This window comes from Grus americana, chromosome 2, assembly GCF_028858705.1.
Source record: "Grus americana isolate bGruAme1 chromosome 2, bGruAme1.mat, whole genome shotgun sequence".
NCBI classification, from domain to species: domain Eukaryota; kingdom Metazoa; phylum Chordata; class Aves; order Gruiformes; family Gruidae; genus Grus; species Grus americana.
Genome location: NC_072853.1, coordinates 669,206 through 687,796, shown reverse-complemented (window position 1 = coordinate 687,796; position 18,591 = coordinate 669,206). Strand labels below are relative to the sequence as shown.

Genomic DNA, 18,591 nt, shown 5'->3' with positions numbered 1-18,591 from the left:
CTGTCCCACAAGTGCGATCGTTTACCCGGCGTGCAGTACGCCGGCACTGGGAGGGCTTGGGGCATCCTGGCTACGAGCCGCAGGCAGAGCACGTGCCCACGTGCCGTTACTGCTTGTCAGTGGCCACAGGTGGGCAAGGGGCAGGCAGCGGGTTCAGCTGGTACCTGGGCAGGGGGTGGACATCACACGGCTTTCCTGCCCGCCCCCCCCCCCCCCCTTACCCCCCTGGCACCCAGAGGTGCGTCTGCTCAAAACGGCGTCCCCTGCCTTCCCCTCACACCACTTCCCTCCCCTCCAGGACATTCGCAACACGGTGGGCAACATCCCCATGGAGTGGTACCAGGACTTCCCGCACATCGGCTACAACCTGGACGGCAAGAAGATCTACAAGCCCATCCGGAACAAGGACGAGCTGGACATGTTCCTGGAGAAGATGGAGAACCCCGACTACTGGTGAGCTGCGTCGGTGCACAGTGTGACGTGCTCACCACGTGGAGTGCGTGTGTCCACACACGTGCACACCAGGACTTGAAACACGCTGACAGCCCGGGGCTGTAGACTGCAGCCCGGAGGTGTCCCGGTGTGACTCCGGGCGGGTGGCTTCGGGAGCCCGGGGCTGCACGGCAGCGGGGCTTGTGCCACGGTCAGGGACGGAGACCGCGGTCCAGCCCTAACCCTGTCCCGTTTGGTTCCCCGCAGGCGAACGGTCCAGGACAAGATGACGGGTGCAGACATAAAGCTGACAGACGAGCAGGTGGACCTGGTGCATCGGCTCCAGAAAGGGCAGTTTGGGGACGTCCACTTCGATCCCTACGAGGTAGGGTCATGGCACCCCCCCCTCTGCACTTGCTCCCAGCGCTGGGTTGCCCCAGGACGGGCAGGGACAGCACAGCTGCCTCTGCCACACGGGTCTGTGTCTCCCCAGCCAGCCGTTGACTTCTTCACCCACGAGGTCATGATCCACCCGGTGACGAATCGCCCAGCGGACAAGCGGAGCTTCATCCCGTCCCTCATCGAGAAGGAGAAGGTGAGAGGTCTGACGGCACCTCGAGTGAGCTGGGAGCACAAAGCCAAGCTCTGCTTGCGACGGGAGCCCCCACGCAGGCCGCAGCGCTGAAGGCTGGTGACTGCGGCTGTTCTCCTGTCCAGCAGTCCCTCCTGTCCCTGCCGTGGCCCACCCACCCCCACTGCCCCTGCCGCAGCAGTTTGTGTCCACGTGTAAACCTGCACCAAGTCCTCCGGTCCCGTGCAGCCCCACCCCCGGGCTGCAGAGCCGTGCTCGGCAGCTTTTGTTTCCATCCTCCTCCTCCCCAAGCCTGCGGAGTCCTGTGGCTCCTGGGGTTGAGCCCTCCCTGCCCCACAGGTCTCCAAACTAGTCCACGCCATCAAGATGGGCTGGATCAAGCCCCGTAAGCCCAAGGACGACACCCCTACCTACTACGACCTGTGGGCCCACGAGGATCCCAACTCCATCCTGGGCCGCCACAAGATGCACGTCCCGGCCCCCAAGATGAAGCTGCCTGGACACGAGGAGTCCTACAACCCCCCACCAGAATACCTGCTCAGCGAGGAGGAGGTGAGGGCGAGCCGGGAGCTGCAGGGCAAGGCTCTGGGCACACGGGGAGCTCGGTGGGTGCCGGCACCCGAGGCAGGCTGTGCGGTGCTGGGGAGGGCAGGCAGGGGAGCGCTGCGCCTCGGAGGGGCACCCTAGAGACCACGTTGTGGTGAGATGAGTCAGGACCTTGCAAGGAAAAGGAAAGCAAAGGTTCCTCAGCCCCCTGAATAAAACCAGAAGAAGTGGGGTCACCTCCCAGGAAGCAGGGTGTCCCTGCGACAGCAAGGTCCGGCCTCCAAGCTAAGCTTCAACAGGGCCTCCTGGTGCAGGGGGGGTGGTTCGTCCCGGCACGCTGCGTCCAGCGGCACGTTCGGCCGTGGGGCTAGGGGGCAAAACCAGGCAGCAAAGCCCTGGCAGGCTGAGCAGGGCTGGGCTGGAGGCAGCCGGGAGGTGCCGGGGCAGAGGGGGTAAGCGCGGTGACGACGGTGAGAAACAGCTCGAGGCTGGTTCTTGCTGGGCTCGGGGGGATGTGTCGGGGCTGGGGCAGCGGCACCTCGTCGTCCAGGGGTCCTGCCAGCCCTCCTGACCCGGGTCCCCTCCGCCCCGCAGAAGCTGGCCTGGGAGCAGCAGGAGCCGGCCGAGCGGAAGCTGAACTTCGTGCCGCAGCAGTACCAGTGCCTGCGGGCAGTGCCTGCCTACTCCCGCTTCATCCACGAGCGCTTCGAGCGCTGCCTCGACCTCTACCTCTGCCCGCGCCAGAGGAAAATGCGGGTGAGGGCTGCTCCTACCCCCCACCCAGGTGTCCTGGGGACCTTTCAGACTGATCTGTGTATGCCCCGATGCCACTCAGATGGTCGGGGGACCGCGATGCTCTGGGGCACAAACTGCTGCTCCTAAAGGCCTCTCGCGCCTCACCTACCCACAACGCCAGTCCCAGCTCGCCGCAGAGCTCCAACGAGGGCCATGCACATGCTTACAGAAGTGCTGTCCTGTGATCTCCCTCTGGCTCAGAGCCCTGAGCCTGGTCTTACTGGCTGGAGAGTGCCCACGCACGCAGGGCACCAGCACTGGTGCCGGGGAAGCGTCGGGGGCCAAGGTGCAGCCTGGTTGTGTCTCACCTCCTGCCTCTCGCAGGTCAACGTGGACCCGGAGGACCTGATCCCCAAGCTGCCGAAGCCGCGGGACCTGCAGCCCTTCCCGACCACCCAGGCCCTGGTAAGCGATGCGCGGAGCCGGCGGGGCCGTGCCCAAGCCAGTCCTGGTGAGCGCAGGCATGCCCACGCACCCGTAGCGGCTGCTCTGGGCACGGCTGCTGCCTGCTTGCCCCGGAGGGACAGGACCTGCCCTGCAGCCCGTGCTGGGCAGAGCCAGGCAGCGGTGGGCTCCTGCCTGCGGCGGGTGAGGCAGAGCGGGGATCGGTGCCATGGCAGATGGGCAGAGCAGGAGACCTGCCCCACGGAAAGAGCCGGGGCACCGGGTCTGGTCGTGCGGGGCGGTTGGCAGCACGCAGACCTCTGCTTTCCTCCAGACACAAATGACCCCAGGCCCCCTCTCCCTCCTTGCTGAACCGGGGGCGGTGCGGGGAGGTCCCCACAGAGGAGCCGCTGGGCTGCGTGGGACCCTCACCCACCTCCCATCTCCCTCCCCAGGTCTACCGTGGGCACACCAGCCTGGTGCGTTGCCTCAGCGTCTCTCCCAGCGGGCAGTGGCTGGTCTCAGGTGAGGATTCGCTCCCCAGACTGGGGCATCCCGGACACACCGGGCACTGCTGGCCTGGCCCCAGCGCTGGAGCTGGTCCCAGCATCGCCCCGTGCCAGTGCAGGATGCCACCCTGTGCACCTTTGAGAGCTGGGGTTCCCACGAGTGGTCGGGCACCAGGGAGCCTGCCAGCGCCCGCCACCGGTGCACGGCTGTGGGGGAAGCCTGGGCAGGAGGCTGGGAGCATCCCCTGGAGCCCTGCGGCTGCCCAAGCCGGCAGCGTGCGTCCCGCGGCCTGCGGAAAGGCGCGTTGCCTCCAGAAAGCTCCCTGGGTTTTTCCAGCCGCTCTCGGGACCCCACCCAGGAGCCTGCGTCCCTCCCGCTCGGCAGTGGAGAAAGTGAGGCTGGAGGAGTGAGCGGCAGAGCCCTGCGCGGCCGGCCGGAGGCTGGAGATTGAGAGCAGATGGCAGTTTAACAGCCCACAAAGGCACATGTGCTTTTTATAGCGCTGGAGTTTCCAGGCTGCCAGCTCCCGGTGGCCGTGGTGTCGGTCGGTTGCACAACGTGGAATTCCTGGCCCCGGGCTGGGAAAGTGGCTGAGATCAGGCGTTAAAAATAACCCGACCTGCGGGGACACGCGCACGCCGCCGGCTACCTGCTCCCGCCACGCCTGCCCGTGGAAAAGCCTGCCCGGGGAGCTGCCTGCCCGCATCTCCCAGCTAGACAGGGCTGTGTGCCGTGCTGTGCCGAGCCGAGCCGGGCACGCCGCCAGCACGGCAGCTGCGCCGGGAGCCGTGCGCATCAGGAGGGGGACCGTGGGCAGAGACGCGGTGCTGGAGGGAGCGGGGTGGGGGGCTTGTTCTCTCAGCGGCGGCCCCCAGTCACGTCTCGCCTTCATGGTGCTGGAGCTGCTGTCGTGCGGAGAAGCTGCCGGGGAAGCGCGGGCGCCGAGGCGCTGCTGCGTCCTCTTGCTGCTCCCAGTGCTCCTCCCCGAAGGCTGCGAGCCAGGGCAGCGCTGCGGGGCACGGGGCTGCTCTCCCCTCTGGCCTGGGGACGTGCCCTGGAGCCCCGTGCTGCGGAGCCGAGCCGTGGCAGCCCCCAGCGCCGTGTCCCTGGCCCTGGCCCTGGCCCACCCCGTCCTGTCCCGCAGGCTCTGATGACTGCACGGTGCGGTTCTGGGAGGTGTGCACGGCTCGCTGCATGAAGACCCTGCCCGTGGGCGGCGTGGTGAAGAGCGTCGCCTGGAACCCCAACGCCACCATCTGCCTGGTGGCCATCTGCGTGTGAGTGTCCCCATGTGGCCTCCATCCTCCGGCGGGGAGCTCCCTGAGCTGGAGCAGTTGCTGGATTTCCTCTCCCGAAGCCTGCCCACCCTCCAAGCAACACCTGTAAATGCACGGCACCCCCAGCAGCAGGGATGGCCACGCTGTGGTGTGCAGAGCCACCTTCTGCTCGCTGTGACCCTGCCTCCCGCTTCGTTTGGTGGCCCTCATTCTTCTTCTGATGGCCCTCATTCTTCATTCCTTCTCCTGTGGAGGAACCAGCCAGTCCCCACCATCCTCCCTGGGGCACTGGGCTATGTCAGAGCCCCCCCATACCCTCCCTCTTCTCTCTTCGCTGGCCTACAGAAGGGCCGGGCTGCTCGCAGTGCCCCACACCTCCCTCCCCGTGGCCCCAGCCCTGGGCAGGGCCGTCCCGTGATGGCGCAGGGCTTGCAGAGGGGTTTCCTCTCCTCGGTGGAGCCCTGACCCAAGCACTCGTCCCACGCTGCAGGGAGCAGTCGGTGCTGCTGGTGAACCCCTGCCTCGGGGACAAGCTGCTCTACGGGGCCACCGACCAGCTGCTCGAGTCCTACGTGGCGCCGGAGGAAGAGCGGGTCCAGCCCGTGCAGTGGGTGACGGCCACCATGGAGGAGCACAGCAAAGGCGTCCGGCTGGTTGTCCAGCACAGCAAGGTGGGGACGGGGAGGGAGCTCGGCCGGCTGCGGGGGGGGGCTGCTCCCTGGGGCGGTGGGTGACTCCCTGGGGAGGCGTGGGGCAGTCCCGCTGCCGGGCCTGACCCCTGGCTGTCCCCCTCCCCGCTCTCCGCAGGCCGTGAAGCAGGTGACCTGGCACGGCAAAGGCGACTACTTCGCCAGCGTCGTCTCTGACAACAGCAACATGCAAGTGCTGATTCACCAGACGAGCAAGCGCTGGAGCCAGAACCCCTTCCGCAAGAGCAAGGGGCTGGTGCAGTGTGTGCTCTTCCACCCCATCCGGCCCTACTTCTTTGTGGCCACCCAGCGCTACGTCCGCGTCTACAACCTCCTCAAGCAAGAGCTCACCAAGAAGCTGATGACGAACTGCAAGTGGGTGTCCAGCATGGCCATCCACCCTGGAGGTACGTGGCCTGCGTGCTCCCCAAGGAGCTGCTGGGTCTTGTAAGCCGGTACGGACCTTCCCGCTCAGCCGGCAGGGCTCTGGGTGCTGGCAGGACACCCTGGGGTTCGCCGGCAACCCCGATAATACCCTGTTCCCTCTCACAGGCGACAACATCATCTGTGGCAGCTACGACAGCAAGCTGGCCTGGTTCGACCTGGACCTTTCCACCAGACCCTACCAGCTGCTGCGGTGAGCCCCGGACCAGCCTCCGCCTGCTCCCCATTAACCTGCCCGCAGCACCCCACCCCCCGCAGGGCCTCTTCCCGGGGCTCTTCCCTCTCCTGGGACCTGGCAGCGGGACGGAGCCCGTCAGGGCTGTGCCAGGAGCAGCCATCCCTGCCCAGCGCATTGGTGCCTCACCGGGCTGGGGGACGGTGACCGCAGCTCTCCGGGGGCTCAGAGGGGGACAAACCTCTGTGCAGTGGGTGCGGGGCTGGTCTCAGCCGCCCACAGCAGGTCCCAGGCTGGCCCAGTTGCCCTCTCCCCTCCCACACGCGCGGCCATTCGCAGCAGAGCTTGGGGTCCGTAAAGCCTGGCCGTGCGCACACCCAGGCGCCCCAAGCTGAGGATCGGGCCTGGGGCAGAGCGTCACCCCTTGCCTTGACGCTGCGCCCGCCGTCTTTGCAGGCACCACAAGAAAGCGCTGCGGAGCGTGGCCTTCCACAAGCACTACCCGCTCTTCGCCTCGGGCTCGGACGACGGGACCGTCATCGTTTGCCACGGCATGGTCTACAAGTACGTGGAGGGGAAACCGCGGCGGTTTGGTGTCGGCAGAGCCCTGGCGGAGCTGCTGGGCAGGGAGGGTGTGGTGCTGCCTGTGTCTTGGGGGGGGACAGCACTTGTGGGGTGACTGGGGGTACCCCAGGGAGGTCGGAGGGAGGGAGCCAAAGCTCTGCACTGACCTGTCTCCTCCACCACAGCGACCTGCTGCAGAACCCGCTGCTGGTGCCCGTGAAGGTGCTCAAGGGCCACGTGCTGACGTTGGACCTGGGCGTCCTCGACGTGCTCTTCCACCCCACCCAGCCCTGGGTCTTCTCTTCTGGTGCCGACGGCACCGTCCGGCTCTACACGTAGCTGCCGCCCGGCACCAGCGCCCTCCCCAACACCAGCAGGCGCTGGGACCACGGCGCTCTGCCGGGAACATCTCTCCTGCTCCTCCTGCACACAGACTCCTGGGGCCTTTGTCATTAAACTCTTTTGGATACAATCCTGCACCGCTTTGTCCTGCATTGCCGGCTCAGCCTGGGCTGCACTGAAGCCGTGGGGATGCGTGGATGTCCCTGCCAAAACCCGCTCGGTGCTGCTGCCTCCCCCAGCCCAGCGCGGTGCTCTCTGGCCAGCGCGGCTGCCCTTCCCCAAATCTCTCGTGGTGTGCGCTATCGCTGCCGGGTCCTGGAGCTCACCACGGCTCCAGCCAGGAGAGCTGCTCCCACTCGCTGGTATTGACCAGGCAGGACCGGTCCTGTCCCAGCCCTGGCTGACTCCCGTCCCTGGGGGGAAGCCCCCCGTCACGGTGGCTGCATGCTGGAGAGCTGGAGCCAGGCTGCACGTCACCACCCCCCCCTCCCCAGAGTACCCCAGGTGGAGGGAAGGATGGTGGGACAGAGGGAGGGGCAGGTGACGGGACGGAGGGGTGGGCAGAAGGTGGGGTGAAGTTGATCTCAGCCCTCCTCAGGGTCTCCACTTGTCCTCCCCCCGCCCCAGCTCCAGCCCACTCGCACACCCCCCGCCACGGGGGGGGTTGGGGGCATCACTTGCCACCTGCACTGGTGCCCCCAGCACTGGGCACATCCTGCGGCGCCTGGCCCAGCCGGGGCTCCAGGCTGCCCCCACCATGCGTCAGCCCCGGGGGCACCGTGGCGCCTGGGCTGCAGCAGGTCCCAGCCCCGTACCCGGCCTGGGGACATGCACCAGGGCTGGCGTGGGACCTGCTGACACACCGGGGCTGGCGCGGGACACGCACCCTACCAACGGGAACCCTGACACCCTCTGCCCCACAACTGGCCCCACGTGCGCTTGGTGCAAGGACACGGCAAGCAGCCAGCCCCAGCCAAGCCCAAAATGCATGAGGGCCCCAGCACCCCCTAACCTCAGCATCATCCCCCCCCCCCCCCAAGTCCCTGGGGTCACCAGGTGGGGGGGCAGAGCCTTGCCCACGCTCCCAGCGGAGGATCCCCATGTGCTGCCCTTGGCACCCTGCAGGCCAACAGCCACCCTGACCTCATCCTGCGCAGGGGCTCAGCACTGGCCATGGGAACTGGCCCTCCCCACTGCAGGCCTGGGGGGAGCCCAGCTGGGACCCTCCCTGGTCTGCAGAGCCAGTGTGGCCCCCCCAGGACCCCCGCTGCAGGGTCCCACATCGCCCAGGCTTGTCCCAGAGCCATGGGCCAGGGCTGGCACCAAACCCAATGCAAAGAGCCCACCTAGGGCACCACTTAACAAGTCGAAGGCGGCTGGGGTGGGGGGGGGGGGTCCCCGGTTGCCCCCAAGGCTGGCAGGAAGAGTGGGGAGGGCCTGGCACAGCCCCAACCCGGGTGCAGCCCAACTCCCTGCCCAGTCATGCCAGGAATCCCCCCACCAGCCAGAGCGGAACAGCCGGAGGGGCTGCGACAGCGCTCAGAGCTGTTGTGGGCCAGGGAGCAGGTAGGGGCGAAGGGTTGTCCTGCAGCCGCGGGACGGCCCCGGCACCCACCCGGCCCCATGCAGAGGCAGCAGCCGAGGAAGCACCAGAGCCCACGGGCACCGCTGTGCCGTGCCAGGGCCAAGAGTTCACAGGACACCTCCTGCCACCAAGCCCCGAGTGGCCTCTCCACCCTCCCTGCAGCACTGGGCACTCTCACAGCAGTCTCTGCCCTGGTTTGTTCACTCTGAGCCCTAATGACACCAGGACTGCCACCGACACTGCCAGCCCTGCTGATTGCAGGTATCACTGCTGAGTGCTGAGGAGGAGCACTGCTAGGATGGTGCCAGGTCACACTACACGCCCACTGCCACCCCACACCTCCTTCGGCTGCTTCTGGTGGCGGAGGAAGCGCCCACAGATGCACCTGCCCAGCCCCCTGCCCCCTCTATCACGTACATCCCAGCAAAGGAGCCCAGGGAGCAGAGCGGGGCCAGGAGCAGCAGGAACTGGAACAGGATCAGAACCCAAAGAAAGAAAAGAACCCAGAGGTGGCCAGAGCAGGGAGCACCAGTGTAGGGACAGACACCCGTGACACGGAGCGGGGGGAGCTGGGGCACCGCCGGCACCACTCACACGGGGCAGGACCATGAGCAGAGCCAGGGCCAGTGCTGGGGTCCCCCTTGGGCAAGGGGGGGAGAAGGGACCCCGCATCTTTCTCCAAAGGGCATCCCTGCGTAGCCAGCAGTTTCCCCTGTGCCGCTCCCTCCCCCCAGGCTCCCCCCCGCCCCCGCCATGACCCAGCTCACACAGCTGTGGGGGGCCACCCCTCCCCTTCACCCCCACGCCAACGCTTGAGGAGCAAAGAGCTTTATTTAAAAATATGTTTATGTACATGTGTGTTGAGAGGACGGTCACATTCATCGAGTAGAGCCCCGGGGGGGGGGGGACAGGGCCCCGTGTTCAGCATCGGGGAGCAGCAGGGTGGGACGAGGGGCTGGAGGCAGCTGGGGCGGGGGGGGGGGCTCAGGCTCTGTCCCGCTCCCAGCTGAGTGGGAGCCTTGTGGGGAGCCCGGGGACGCTGCCTGCCCATGGCTCCGGGCCAGCTGCAGCCCCTTCCCCCCACACGCTGCCACCAAGGTCCCCTGCCCAGGACCCTCAGCCCGACAGTCAACCAGGACCCCGTCCATCAGCCCCTAGCGAGGGGCCACGTGCCCACCACTTCCTCCGGCCACTGACCGCGGTGCCACAGCCGGGCCAAGCGGGTCGTGGAGAGGGGTGGCGGAGGTGCTGGACCGGGTGGGCTCCCACAGGCTGGTGAGAGCAGAGGAAGACGATGGGGCTGCCGTGGAGGCAGGCAGGCTGGGGCCCAGGCGGGTGCTCGATGCAGGAAGACGTGGCAGTGCCCGTGGGGGCCCCAGGCCCTGGGGCTCGTGGCAAGGAGCCGACCCAACTATTGCTGCGGTGGAGCCGGGCTGCCCCGGGGTTCACAGGATCCTGATGAGGCGGCCCAGCGTCTCTGCCACCTTCACGCGGACAGCGGGGACGGGGTCCTTCAGGAGCAGGTTCAGAGCTGGAAGGAGCAGAGCGCAGACGTGTCAGGGGCCGCGGGGCCACGGCCACCCACCCCTGGCTCCAGCCGCGGCCTGGCTTCGCTCCATCACACAGGGAAGGAGAAGCTCCGGTCCCAGGGACGCTGGGCCCCTCTGCCAGCCCCCTCCCCTGCTCCAGCCCCGCCACACGCCCCGGGGGAGAACAGGCGCCCTAAGTGCTCCTCGGCCCCCAGCTCTGCCGCTCAGGGGACCGACGCCATGGCAGCGGGATGGTGCTGCGGAGGCTGCCAGCCCTGTGTCCTGGGGCGGTGGGACCGGGAGGGCTCCCGGGGCGCGGGGTCGGGGTGGCGGGGCTCCTCCTGCACCGCCTGGGGAGGGAAGGGCCCCAGCGCGGGGGGTCTGGGGCCAGGGAGGGGAGCGGAGCTGGGAGCTGAGCCCCCGGGGGCCCGCGGGGCCGTGCAGACGCTGGCCGGGCCAAGCCTCCCCTATCAGCACAATTTCCTAATGCCTGGAACAGCTCCTGGTAGTAAGAAAACAATCCAGGTAGTTTTTCCTAGCAGTAAAAGTATAATAATATTTTTCCAGTAGCTTGTTTACCCGGCGCAGGAGAGCCCTCCCTCCCTCCCGATACTCCCCGCTCCCGCGGCGAGCCAGGCTCCCCACGGACGTGTCGGCTCGCTTCCCGCTCGCGGCATCCCGGTGCCTTGCCGGGCCCCGCCGCGGGGGTGCCCTGGGGTGGGCCGCAACGCCGAAGCCCCCCCGGACCCCGCGCGGCCGAGCCACTCAACACGGGAAGCTCGCGCAACCCAACCCAGGCCTGCTCGCTCCAGCGATTACTCACACGCAGGCAGATTATCTTTCACTTGTTTCAAACAGACAGGCCTCTTTCTTCTGGAAGGGCTCAGGGAGCCAACGGAAAGATAGTTTTTCCTTTTTTAGTGTTTTTTAAGCTCCCTTGGAACAATCCAAAAGTTTCCATGCATTACTATATACTATGAGGTCACTAGTGACAGGGAAAAAATCCCTGAAATCCAGGAAAATTACTTAACTCTGCTCCAAAATGCCACCAGCTTCAAGTCGACTTTTTATTAGCCCTTCATAACGAGCCTTAACTCTGCCTTTTAACGGTTAACACGGTACAAACAAATGCTGCGGGTCCCCTCCCGCTTACTCTAAGCCACTGCAAACGCCCTGTGAGCCCCCGACAGACGCCCGGGGCCGGAGCTTGCCCAGCTGCAGGGCTTGGGGTTCGCTCAGCACCCCCCAGCAGAGCCCCGCGCCCGGGTGAGCTCCAGCCTCGGCCCCGGGACGCCTGCAGGGTGCAAACCAGCTGCATCTCAGCATCCCCACGCCGACGGCTCGGCCCCTCGCAGCACCTTGGCTTTCCCGCTTGGGCCCCCCGTGCCTGCTGCCCGAGGGTGCTGGGCTCATCCTGGCCACAGCTCCGGCTTCACGGGCTGACCACGAGGTCGGGGACAGTCCCCGCGTCCCCCAGCTCAGCCAGGGACGCAGCCAGGTGCTGCCTGGGGACAGCACTGGATCTCACCACACCGGCGCATGCGGGAGGGAGGGGGATCCCACTGCTGCCTCGTCCCTCCGCCATGGCCCAAAGCCCCTGAGCTGCCGGTCCCCGGGGACCCGTGGGAGGCTGCCCCGGCCCCGAGAGCCGAGCAGGAGGCTCGGGCACAGCAGCGCCAGAGGCTGGGGAGCCCCTTCTCGCGGGGCTGAGCTCCGGCTCCAGCGGGCAGAGGCGAGTCCCCGCTCCCCAGCAGCGAAAGCCGCAGGCGGCAGCACCGACTCACCCGAAATGAGTGGGTCCAGGTCCACTTGCTGACAGCTGTCTTCATCCACGTGCAGCACGAGGAAGCCTGAGGGAGAATTTCAGAGTCAGGGCTTGGTCTGGGTTCCACCGAGGAGCCCCACATCCGAGGAGACAGCTGCCGGCGGCACGCTGCCGGGCGCCAGGTCACTCATCCTTGTGTCAGCGTGTTGTGCGGAGTCTCAATGGAAACTCCGCAACAACGGCTCAGGCAAGCAGCACTGTGAGTGCTGTACACACAACACCCTAACGTGCGCCCTAAGGAGATGCCTGCCAGCGTTTCTGCCACCTGCGGCTCTGGTAACTTGTCCTGAAGCATCACCGGACACATCCGCGAGCCGCAAAACCTCCCCCACACACGATGTGCAAGGGGTAGAAGCAAGGCCGGGCGCTACCCATCCTCCTCAGAAAGAAGGAACCGCAGAAAGGCTCCGAGCTGGCGGCACGGGGCTGAGGCAGCTCATCTGGCCACGCTGCTCACCTCATCCACACGCTGCACGACGTGCCTGGAGACCTTCAAAGTGATGGACTGGGCCAGGCCCCACTGAGGGCATCGGCCGCGCAGCCCTGCTGCTGCGACGAACCAGGGTCGGTACGGGCACTGCCCGTCGTGGGTGGTCACCCAAACCACAGCACGGCCGGGCCGCGTGCTTCCCACCTCAGCTGGTCACTGTAGGCACCGTGCACCCAGCCAGAAGTGGCTGGAGAAGAGTCCTCGGGGTGCTGGGGACATCACACGCGCCTGTCCCCAGGCCGGGCACAGCCAGGCGCAGGTCGGTGCTCTGCAGCACACGGAGGCACCAGCTGCCCCGGCTGCTTCCAGCAGCCCTGCTCATGCAGCGCCCTCCCAGCAGAGCAAGGACCAAAAGCATCCCCAGGACAGGGCGGCCACGCACCCTGCGGGGGAGAGGACACCCACGCAAAGCCCGAGGAGCAGTTCGGGAGCAGGACGCCGGCAGCCTTACCGATGAACATGGGTGCGGCTGCTCGGATGTCCGCCCAGTTGCTCTTGAAGTAGAACAGGTTGGTTAGGATCAGGCGGTTCAGCATCTCTGGGTAACTCTGCATCTAGGAGAGAAACAGCCGCAGAGGACGTCAGGCAGGACGCGAGACCCGCTGCCTGCAGCGCTGGCACCATCTCCTGGAAGCCCGGAGCTCCCGGGAGGCCGAGGTCAGCCCAGGAACACACCCGGGCCGGGGGACTGGCCCTGCGCGGACACGGGAAGGACCCAGAGGACCGTACGGACCAGCAGCACCGGCATGGGCTGCACCGGACCGTGCTGAGCCCCACGGGCAATGCCAGCACCAGTGCCACCGGCTCTGGCAGCCGCTCACCAGGTGTTTGCAGACGTTGTTCATGAACTCCCCGTAGTGCAGGCTCCTGTCCTCCCGCAGGTGGTTGAGGAACATGTCGCAGAGCCCCTCGCAGCCCATGCTGGGGCCACACATGCGCAGAGCGAACTTGCAGGCCTGCGGCACAGAGGGGAGGCTGCAGCGTGCGCCCGGGAGCTCAGCACCCCGCAGGATCCCCACGCCGAGGCAGAGGACCCCCGTTCCTGCTGGCCGGCACGGGCGGCGGGGCACTCACTTTGACAACCTCCGGCTTCGGGTCCTGGAGGTGCAGCAGCAGCGTCACCAGCCCGTTCAGGATCTGCTCGAAGAAGACTTCGCAGTTGCCTTCGCTGAACTTGGTCAGGTTGCCAAAGAGCACGATGGACGACTGGCGGAGGTCAGGCTGCTCCTGCGGGCAGAGGGACGAGCAGGGCTCAGCGGGACCTGACCTGCGCCGGGCACCTCCCACCTCGGGGGATGCGCCTGGCAGAGCTGCTCCCACCACCCACCGCCTCGCTTCTCGGGCTGGAGGGCGTCAGAGCAGCGAGAGAGATGCGGCCATCAGTCCTGACCCCCGGCACCTCCTTCCCAGGCTGCCCCGGGCCTCGGCTGCAGGACCTCAGCTTTTGGGATTTTGGTTTTGAAAACCATTTTAGATGATTCTTCATCAGGAAATAACAAAACCACCCGTGTGCTGGGGACAAGCTCTGCTGGGGGTGCAAATTTGCTCCCTCCCACCTAACGACTCCACAAAAAGCACAGCACCCCCCCGCCTCCTCATCCCGGATTTCAGCCACCATCATCCCCCTTCGCTCCTGCTGCTCCAGAGCCCCCCACCAGCGTCAGGGAGCACCAGCTTGGGGCCGGGGGTCTCCATGCTGCAGCCTCCGGCCCTTGGGAGGGGCAGAGCGGTCGCACACGGCTGGGGAGGGAGCCGACAACCCCAGGCTGCAGCTGTGCGCGGCTCAGAGGGAGCAGCAGAGCAGGTGGCACCCACAAAGCCGGAGCGCGGGAGCAGCAAGGGCCTGGCCGAGGCGGGGGGGCTCCCGGCGGGACCGCGGCAGCTCCGTGCAGGAGCAGAGGATGAGGATGGGCTGCAAGCTGAGCAGAAGCAGCATCGAGCCCCCCCGTGGTGACGCTGGAGGGGTTCTGGGGAGGAACAGGGAGTGGTAAAGGCAGCAACCCCCCCCCCCCCCTCCCAGGACAGACCCCACTTCCCTGCTCCCCCCCGGCCTCGCTCTGCCTTGCTCCTGCCCCAGGGCACCCGCGGGACCCAGCTCAGCCCCGCGCCCGGAGCCTCCTGCTACCCGCGAGGAGTCAAGGCCCAAGCGGGGAACCCAACCGGCACCTCCGCTGCCCCGCCACGCCGCGTCCTTGTGCAGCCCGTGCCGAGCTCCCCGCTGGGGACGCGGCGCCCGACCTCCTTCCCCTGGCCCCCCCGCCCAGGGACGCAGCCCGCAGTGCCCCCGCAGACTCTGCCGCTCCGGCACGCGTCCCCTGCGTTAAGCAGGCTCTGGCTCGGCAGACGAGCCGGTTCAGACACGCCGGCAAAGGCGCTGCCTTACGCTGTCAAAGAAGGGCCGGATCCTGATGGCGATGTGGAGGAGCATGGACTGGATGTCTCTCTCCTCCAGGTGATCCAGGAGCTTGGAGAGGCTGGACATGGCCTCGAGCGCAACCAGGTTGTGGGGGTCGTCTTTGTCATCCATGCCGTTGACCATGGACGCCAGGAGCTTGGCCCCGTGCTTCCTCACCTGCAAGGGAAGCGGCGAGGAAAGTGGTCCCTGTGGGGCGAGTCTGGTGGGGGGGGTGGCAGGGACACGTCCCCTGGGTGCCCGGCAGCAGGATCCTGCCCCACACCGCGCTTCCAGCCAGAAAGAGCTGGAAGGAGACTTGAAGCATGACCGCCACAGGCAAAGCATCTTCGGCACCACTGCGTGCGGGAACTGCTTACCGCAGTCACCGGTTCCCCTCCCGCCGGAACCATCAACGCAGTATTTCACTGCGTAATTAGAGCCAGTGCACACACAACGAACGGGGAAATTAAGTTTGCATACGCCACGTTAAGTCTACCATCGCTTAATTCTGAGCGCTCGGCTTTGCAAACTACGCCGTGCTATCCAGCGCGGCTCACGGAGCGTAGCGGGGAAGGGGCACAGATGGCCGGAAGGACGGCTGTCCCTGGGCCGCCCGGGACGGTAGGAGCCCTGGCGTGCTCGCAGACCCGTGCCTGCCTGGCATCGCTCCCGCTGCCGCAGCAGAGCAGGGACGGGAGCACCCGCAGCACGGGCCAGGAGGCAGCTCCCCGACGGGCTGGAGACCCAGCTGGGGTGAGCGCAGGAGCCGGCCACAGCTCGTCTCTGCCCTGGCCCTAATTGCACGGGCTGGTGGCCGCTCTCCCCACCCGTGGGGCTGCGCCGGCAGCGCTGCTGGTTTCTTGCTTCCCCGAGACAGCGCTCCGGCTCACGCAGCCCCGAGTGCCGGATGCTGTTAGAGCAGCGGCTCTGACCGGGCTACGCCAGCAGAATGGTATTTTTAGTAGCTCCTTACATTTTAGCGGCAGATCACGGTAGCATATTGTCTGACTTGGGGCTGGCCCGCCTGTGACCTCTTCCCAGGGTTTGGCACGGGCCGAACACGGGAGCGGGCGCCTGCCAAACCGATCAGCCGCCAGGTACGGGGGGCTGCGGGGTCAGGGCAGCAGCCCCCATGCTCCCAGGGGCTGTGGGGGGCCGGCTCCTCGCCCGAGTGGGGACACTGACTCTTGTCTGCCTGAACCCCATCGTCGGGACGGGGGATGACTTTGCTTTTAGTGATCCATTTATCAACCGGCAAACCCCCCCAAGCAGCAGCAGAGAGCAACGGGTGGGCACGTCTCGCACGGGCGCGATGCTGCTGCCCGCGTGGGCAGCCCCACGGGTGACCTGGCTTGTTTTGGGCCAGCCAGCCCCCCGAGGACGCCAGGCTTTCCTCCAAAGCCAGGCTTTAGCAGAGGTGTCTCCTAAAGCAGTCTGACCCGGAGCAGTGTCTGCCGGCAGCAGCGGTGACGCACAGGACAGTTGCCACCGCGGTTTTGGAGGTGCCGTCACCAGGGCGAGGAGGCGGCCGACTGTCCTGTCTGAAGACCCACGCTGTCTTTGACAACCAGCATCTCCCGGTGGCTTCCTGCTCCCTTCTCCCACCCAGTCCCGGCCGGGACTCGGGCCGAGCAGCGCGGAGTTTGCTCTCACCTTGTCCGGAGAGCCGGAGGCGATGTTGCCCAGCCCCCGGAGAGCCAGCATCCGTACCAGCGTGCAGGCGTCCTTCTGCCTCCCCGTCATGTTATCCATCATGGTCTCCAGCAGGATCAGGTCATTCACCACGTTACTGTTGAGGAGCTAAAGCAGAAGAGAGCCTCAGCGCTGACAGGACAGGGGCCCCGCGAACCACGAGGGAGATGATGGCTGCTTCGGCTGCTCTGACTCCTCTGTACCCAACCTGACTTGCTCCCCGGCTCCCCTCGGGCCCCGCTCCATATCCGCGCCATCCAGAGACGGGGCTGGGGGAGCCCTCAGCCCCCACACCCCAGGCAGGTACGTGGATTTGGGGACTCTGCAATTGGTAAAATGTGACTCAAGAGAACCGAAGACCCCAAGCTGGGAAGAAGCAGAAAGCCCGAGCGAGCTCTGACAGCTGGGAGAAACCTACACAAAAACTAAATCCTCGCCCCGAGAGCGTCTGCCAGGTGAGACAAGGCGGGCTATGGAGAGGTTCGGTATTTGCAGGGATGGAGGGCCAAAGCGCATCCCTTGGGCTGGGGACCAGCCGGTGACACTGGTGGCTCTTCCAGAGCAGCACAGGGACACCCAGAACCCCCGCGGCCCCGGGAGCATCCCCAGTGGCAGAACCGGAGGTTTTGGTGAGCAGCTCCTCGTTCCCGGAGCGCTCTGAGCGGTGCTGGGAGAAGCCGGCCAGAGGCTGAAGGAGATCAGGAACGAGACCATCCAAGGAACCTGAAGGTGCACAAGGCCATGGGACCTGATGAGATGCATCCCTGGATCCTGAGGGAACTGGCAGATGAAGTGGCCGAGCCACTCGCCATCATATCTGAGAAATCGTGGTTGTCTGGCGAAGTTCCTGCCGACTGGAAAAGGGGGAACATAACCCCCATTTTTAAGAAGGGAAAAAAAAAAGACCCAGGGAACTACAGGCCGGTCAGTCTCACCTCCGGGCCTGGCAAGATCATGGAGCAGACCCTCCTGGAGACTATGCTCAGGCACATGGAAAATAAGGAGGTGATTGGTGACAGCCAACACGGCTTCACTAAGGGCAAATCGTGCCTGACAAACTTGGTGGCCTTCTATGACGGGGTTACAGCGTTGGTGGACAAGGGAAGGGCAATTGACATCATCTACCTGGACTTGTGCAAGGCATTTGACACTGTCCCGCACAACATCCTTGTCTCTAAATTGGAGAGACATGGATTCGATGGATGGACCACCCGGTGGATAAGGAATTGGCTGGATGGTCGCACTCAAAGAAGTGTGATCAATGGCTCAATGTCCAAGTGGAGAACGGTGACGAGTGGCATTCCTCAGGGGTCAGTACTGGGACTGGCACTGTTCAACATCTTTGTCAGTGACATGGACAGTGGGATCGAGTGCACCCTCAGCAAGTTTGCTGACGACACCAAGCTGTGTGGCATGGTCGACACGCTGGAGGGAAGGGATGCCATCCAGAGGGACCTGGACAGGCTTGAGAGGTGGGCCCGTGAGAACCACATGAAGTTCAACAAGGCCAAGTGCAAGGTCCTGCACGTGGGTTGGGGCAATCCCAAGCACAACTCCAGGCTGGGCAGGGAATGGATGGAGAGCAGCCCTGGGGAGAAGGACTTGGGCTATTGGGGGACGAGAAGCTCAACACGACCCAGCAATGTGTGATTGCAGCCCAGAAAGCCACCCGTGTCCTGGGCTGTGCATCCAGCAGCGTGACCAGCAGGTCGAGGGAGGGGATTCTGCCCCTCTGCTCCACTCTGCTGAGACCCCCCTGCAGTGCTGTGTCCAGCTCGGGGGTCCCCAGCACAAGAAGGACACGGAGCTGTTGGAGCGAGGCCAGAGGAGGCCACAGAGATGATACGAGGGCTGGAGCACCTCTGCTATGGAGACCTCAGGCTGAGAGAGTTGGGGTGGTTCAGCCTGGAGAAGAGAAGGCTGCGGGGAGACCTTAGAGCCCCTTCCAGTCCCTGCAGGGGCTCCAGGAAAGCTGGGGAGGGGCTGGTGCCAAGGGCAGGGAGTGACAGGCCAAGGGGAATGGCCTGAAGCTGCAGGAGGGGAGATGGAGATGGGATGTGAGGCAGAAATCCTTCCCTGTGAGGGTGCTGAGGCCCTGGCACAGGGTGCCCAGAGAAGCTGTGGCTGCCCCTGGCTCCCTGGCAGGGTTCAAGGCCAGGTTGGATGGGGCTTTGGGCAAGCTGGGCTGGTGGAGGGTGTCCCTGCCCATGGCAGGGGTGGCACTGGGTGGGCTGTGGGGTCCCTGCCCACCCAAACCACTCTGGGGTTCTGGGATTCGGGAGACCTGGCTGGAGGTTGCTCTCTCCCTGACGCTCCTGGCCGAGC

At 66.0% G+C, this 18,591-nt stretch overlaps 2 protein-coding genes across 5 annotated transcripts in view; one reads left to right on the top strand and one right to left on the bottom strand.

Annotated features, from left to right (window-relative positions):
* BOP1 (BOP1 ribosomal biogenesis factor) overlaps window positions 1–6,880 on the top strand; it is a 66,910-nt gene extending 60,030 nt beyond the window's left edge. Inside the window, exons 4-16 of the mRNA XM_054818735.1 lie at window positions 299–453; window positions 700–817; window positions 926–1,027; window positions 1,364–1,576; window positions 2,165–2,326; window positions 2,690–2,770; window positions 3,205–3,274; window positions 4,404–4,536; window positions 5,027–5,207; window positions 5,344–5,632; window positions 5,778–5,862; window positions 6,301–6,408; window positions 6,594–6,880. Coding sequence (XP_054674710.1) covers window positions 299–453; window positions 700–817; window positions 926–1,027; window positions 1,364–1,576; window positions 2,165–2,326; window positions 2,690–2,770; window positions 3,205–3,274; window positions 4,404–4,536; window positions 5,027–5,207; window positions 5,344–5,632; window positions 5,778–5,862; window positions 6,301–6,408; window positions 6,594–6,747 — 1,851 coding nt within the window. The 3' untranslated portion in view covers window positions 6,748–6,880. The remainder of the gene's footprint in view (window positions 1–298; window positions 454–699; window positions 818–925; window positions 1,028–1,363; window positions 1,577–2,164; window positions 2,327–2,689; window positions 2,771–3,204; window positions 3,275–4,403; window positions 4,537–5,026; window positions 5,208–5,343; window positions 5,633–5,777; window positions 5,863–6,300; window positions 6,409–6,593) is intronic.
* A 2,267-nt stretch (window positions 6,881–9,147) lies between these two features.
* The window catches only part of MROH1 (maestro heat like repeat family member 1), a 54,652-nt gene continuing 45,208 nt past the window's right edge, over window positions 9,148–18,591 (bottom strand). For all 4 annotated transcript variants that reach the window (XM_054815463.1, XM_054815465.1, XM_054815464.1 and 1 more), the window contains 7 exons: window positions 16,228–16,374; window positions 14,563–14,751; window positions 13,254–13,406; window positions 13,001–13,135; window positions 12,631–12,733; window positions 11,649–11,714; window positions 9,148–9,866 (listed from right to left, as the gene is read on the bottom strand). In XM_054815463.1, the coding sequence (XP_054671438.1) occupies window positions 9,781–9,866; window positions 11,649–11,714; window positions 12,631–12,733; window positions 13,001–13,135; window positions 13,254–13,406; window positions 14,563–14,751; window positions 16,228–16,374 (879 nt within the window). In that variant the 3' untranslated portion in view covers window positions 9,148–9,780. The remainder of the gene's footprint in view (window positions 9,867–11,648; window positions 11,715–12,630; window positions 12,734–13,000; window positions 13,136–13,253; window positions 13,407–14,562; window positions 14,752–16,227; window positions 16,375–18,591) is intronic.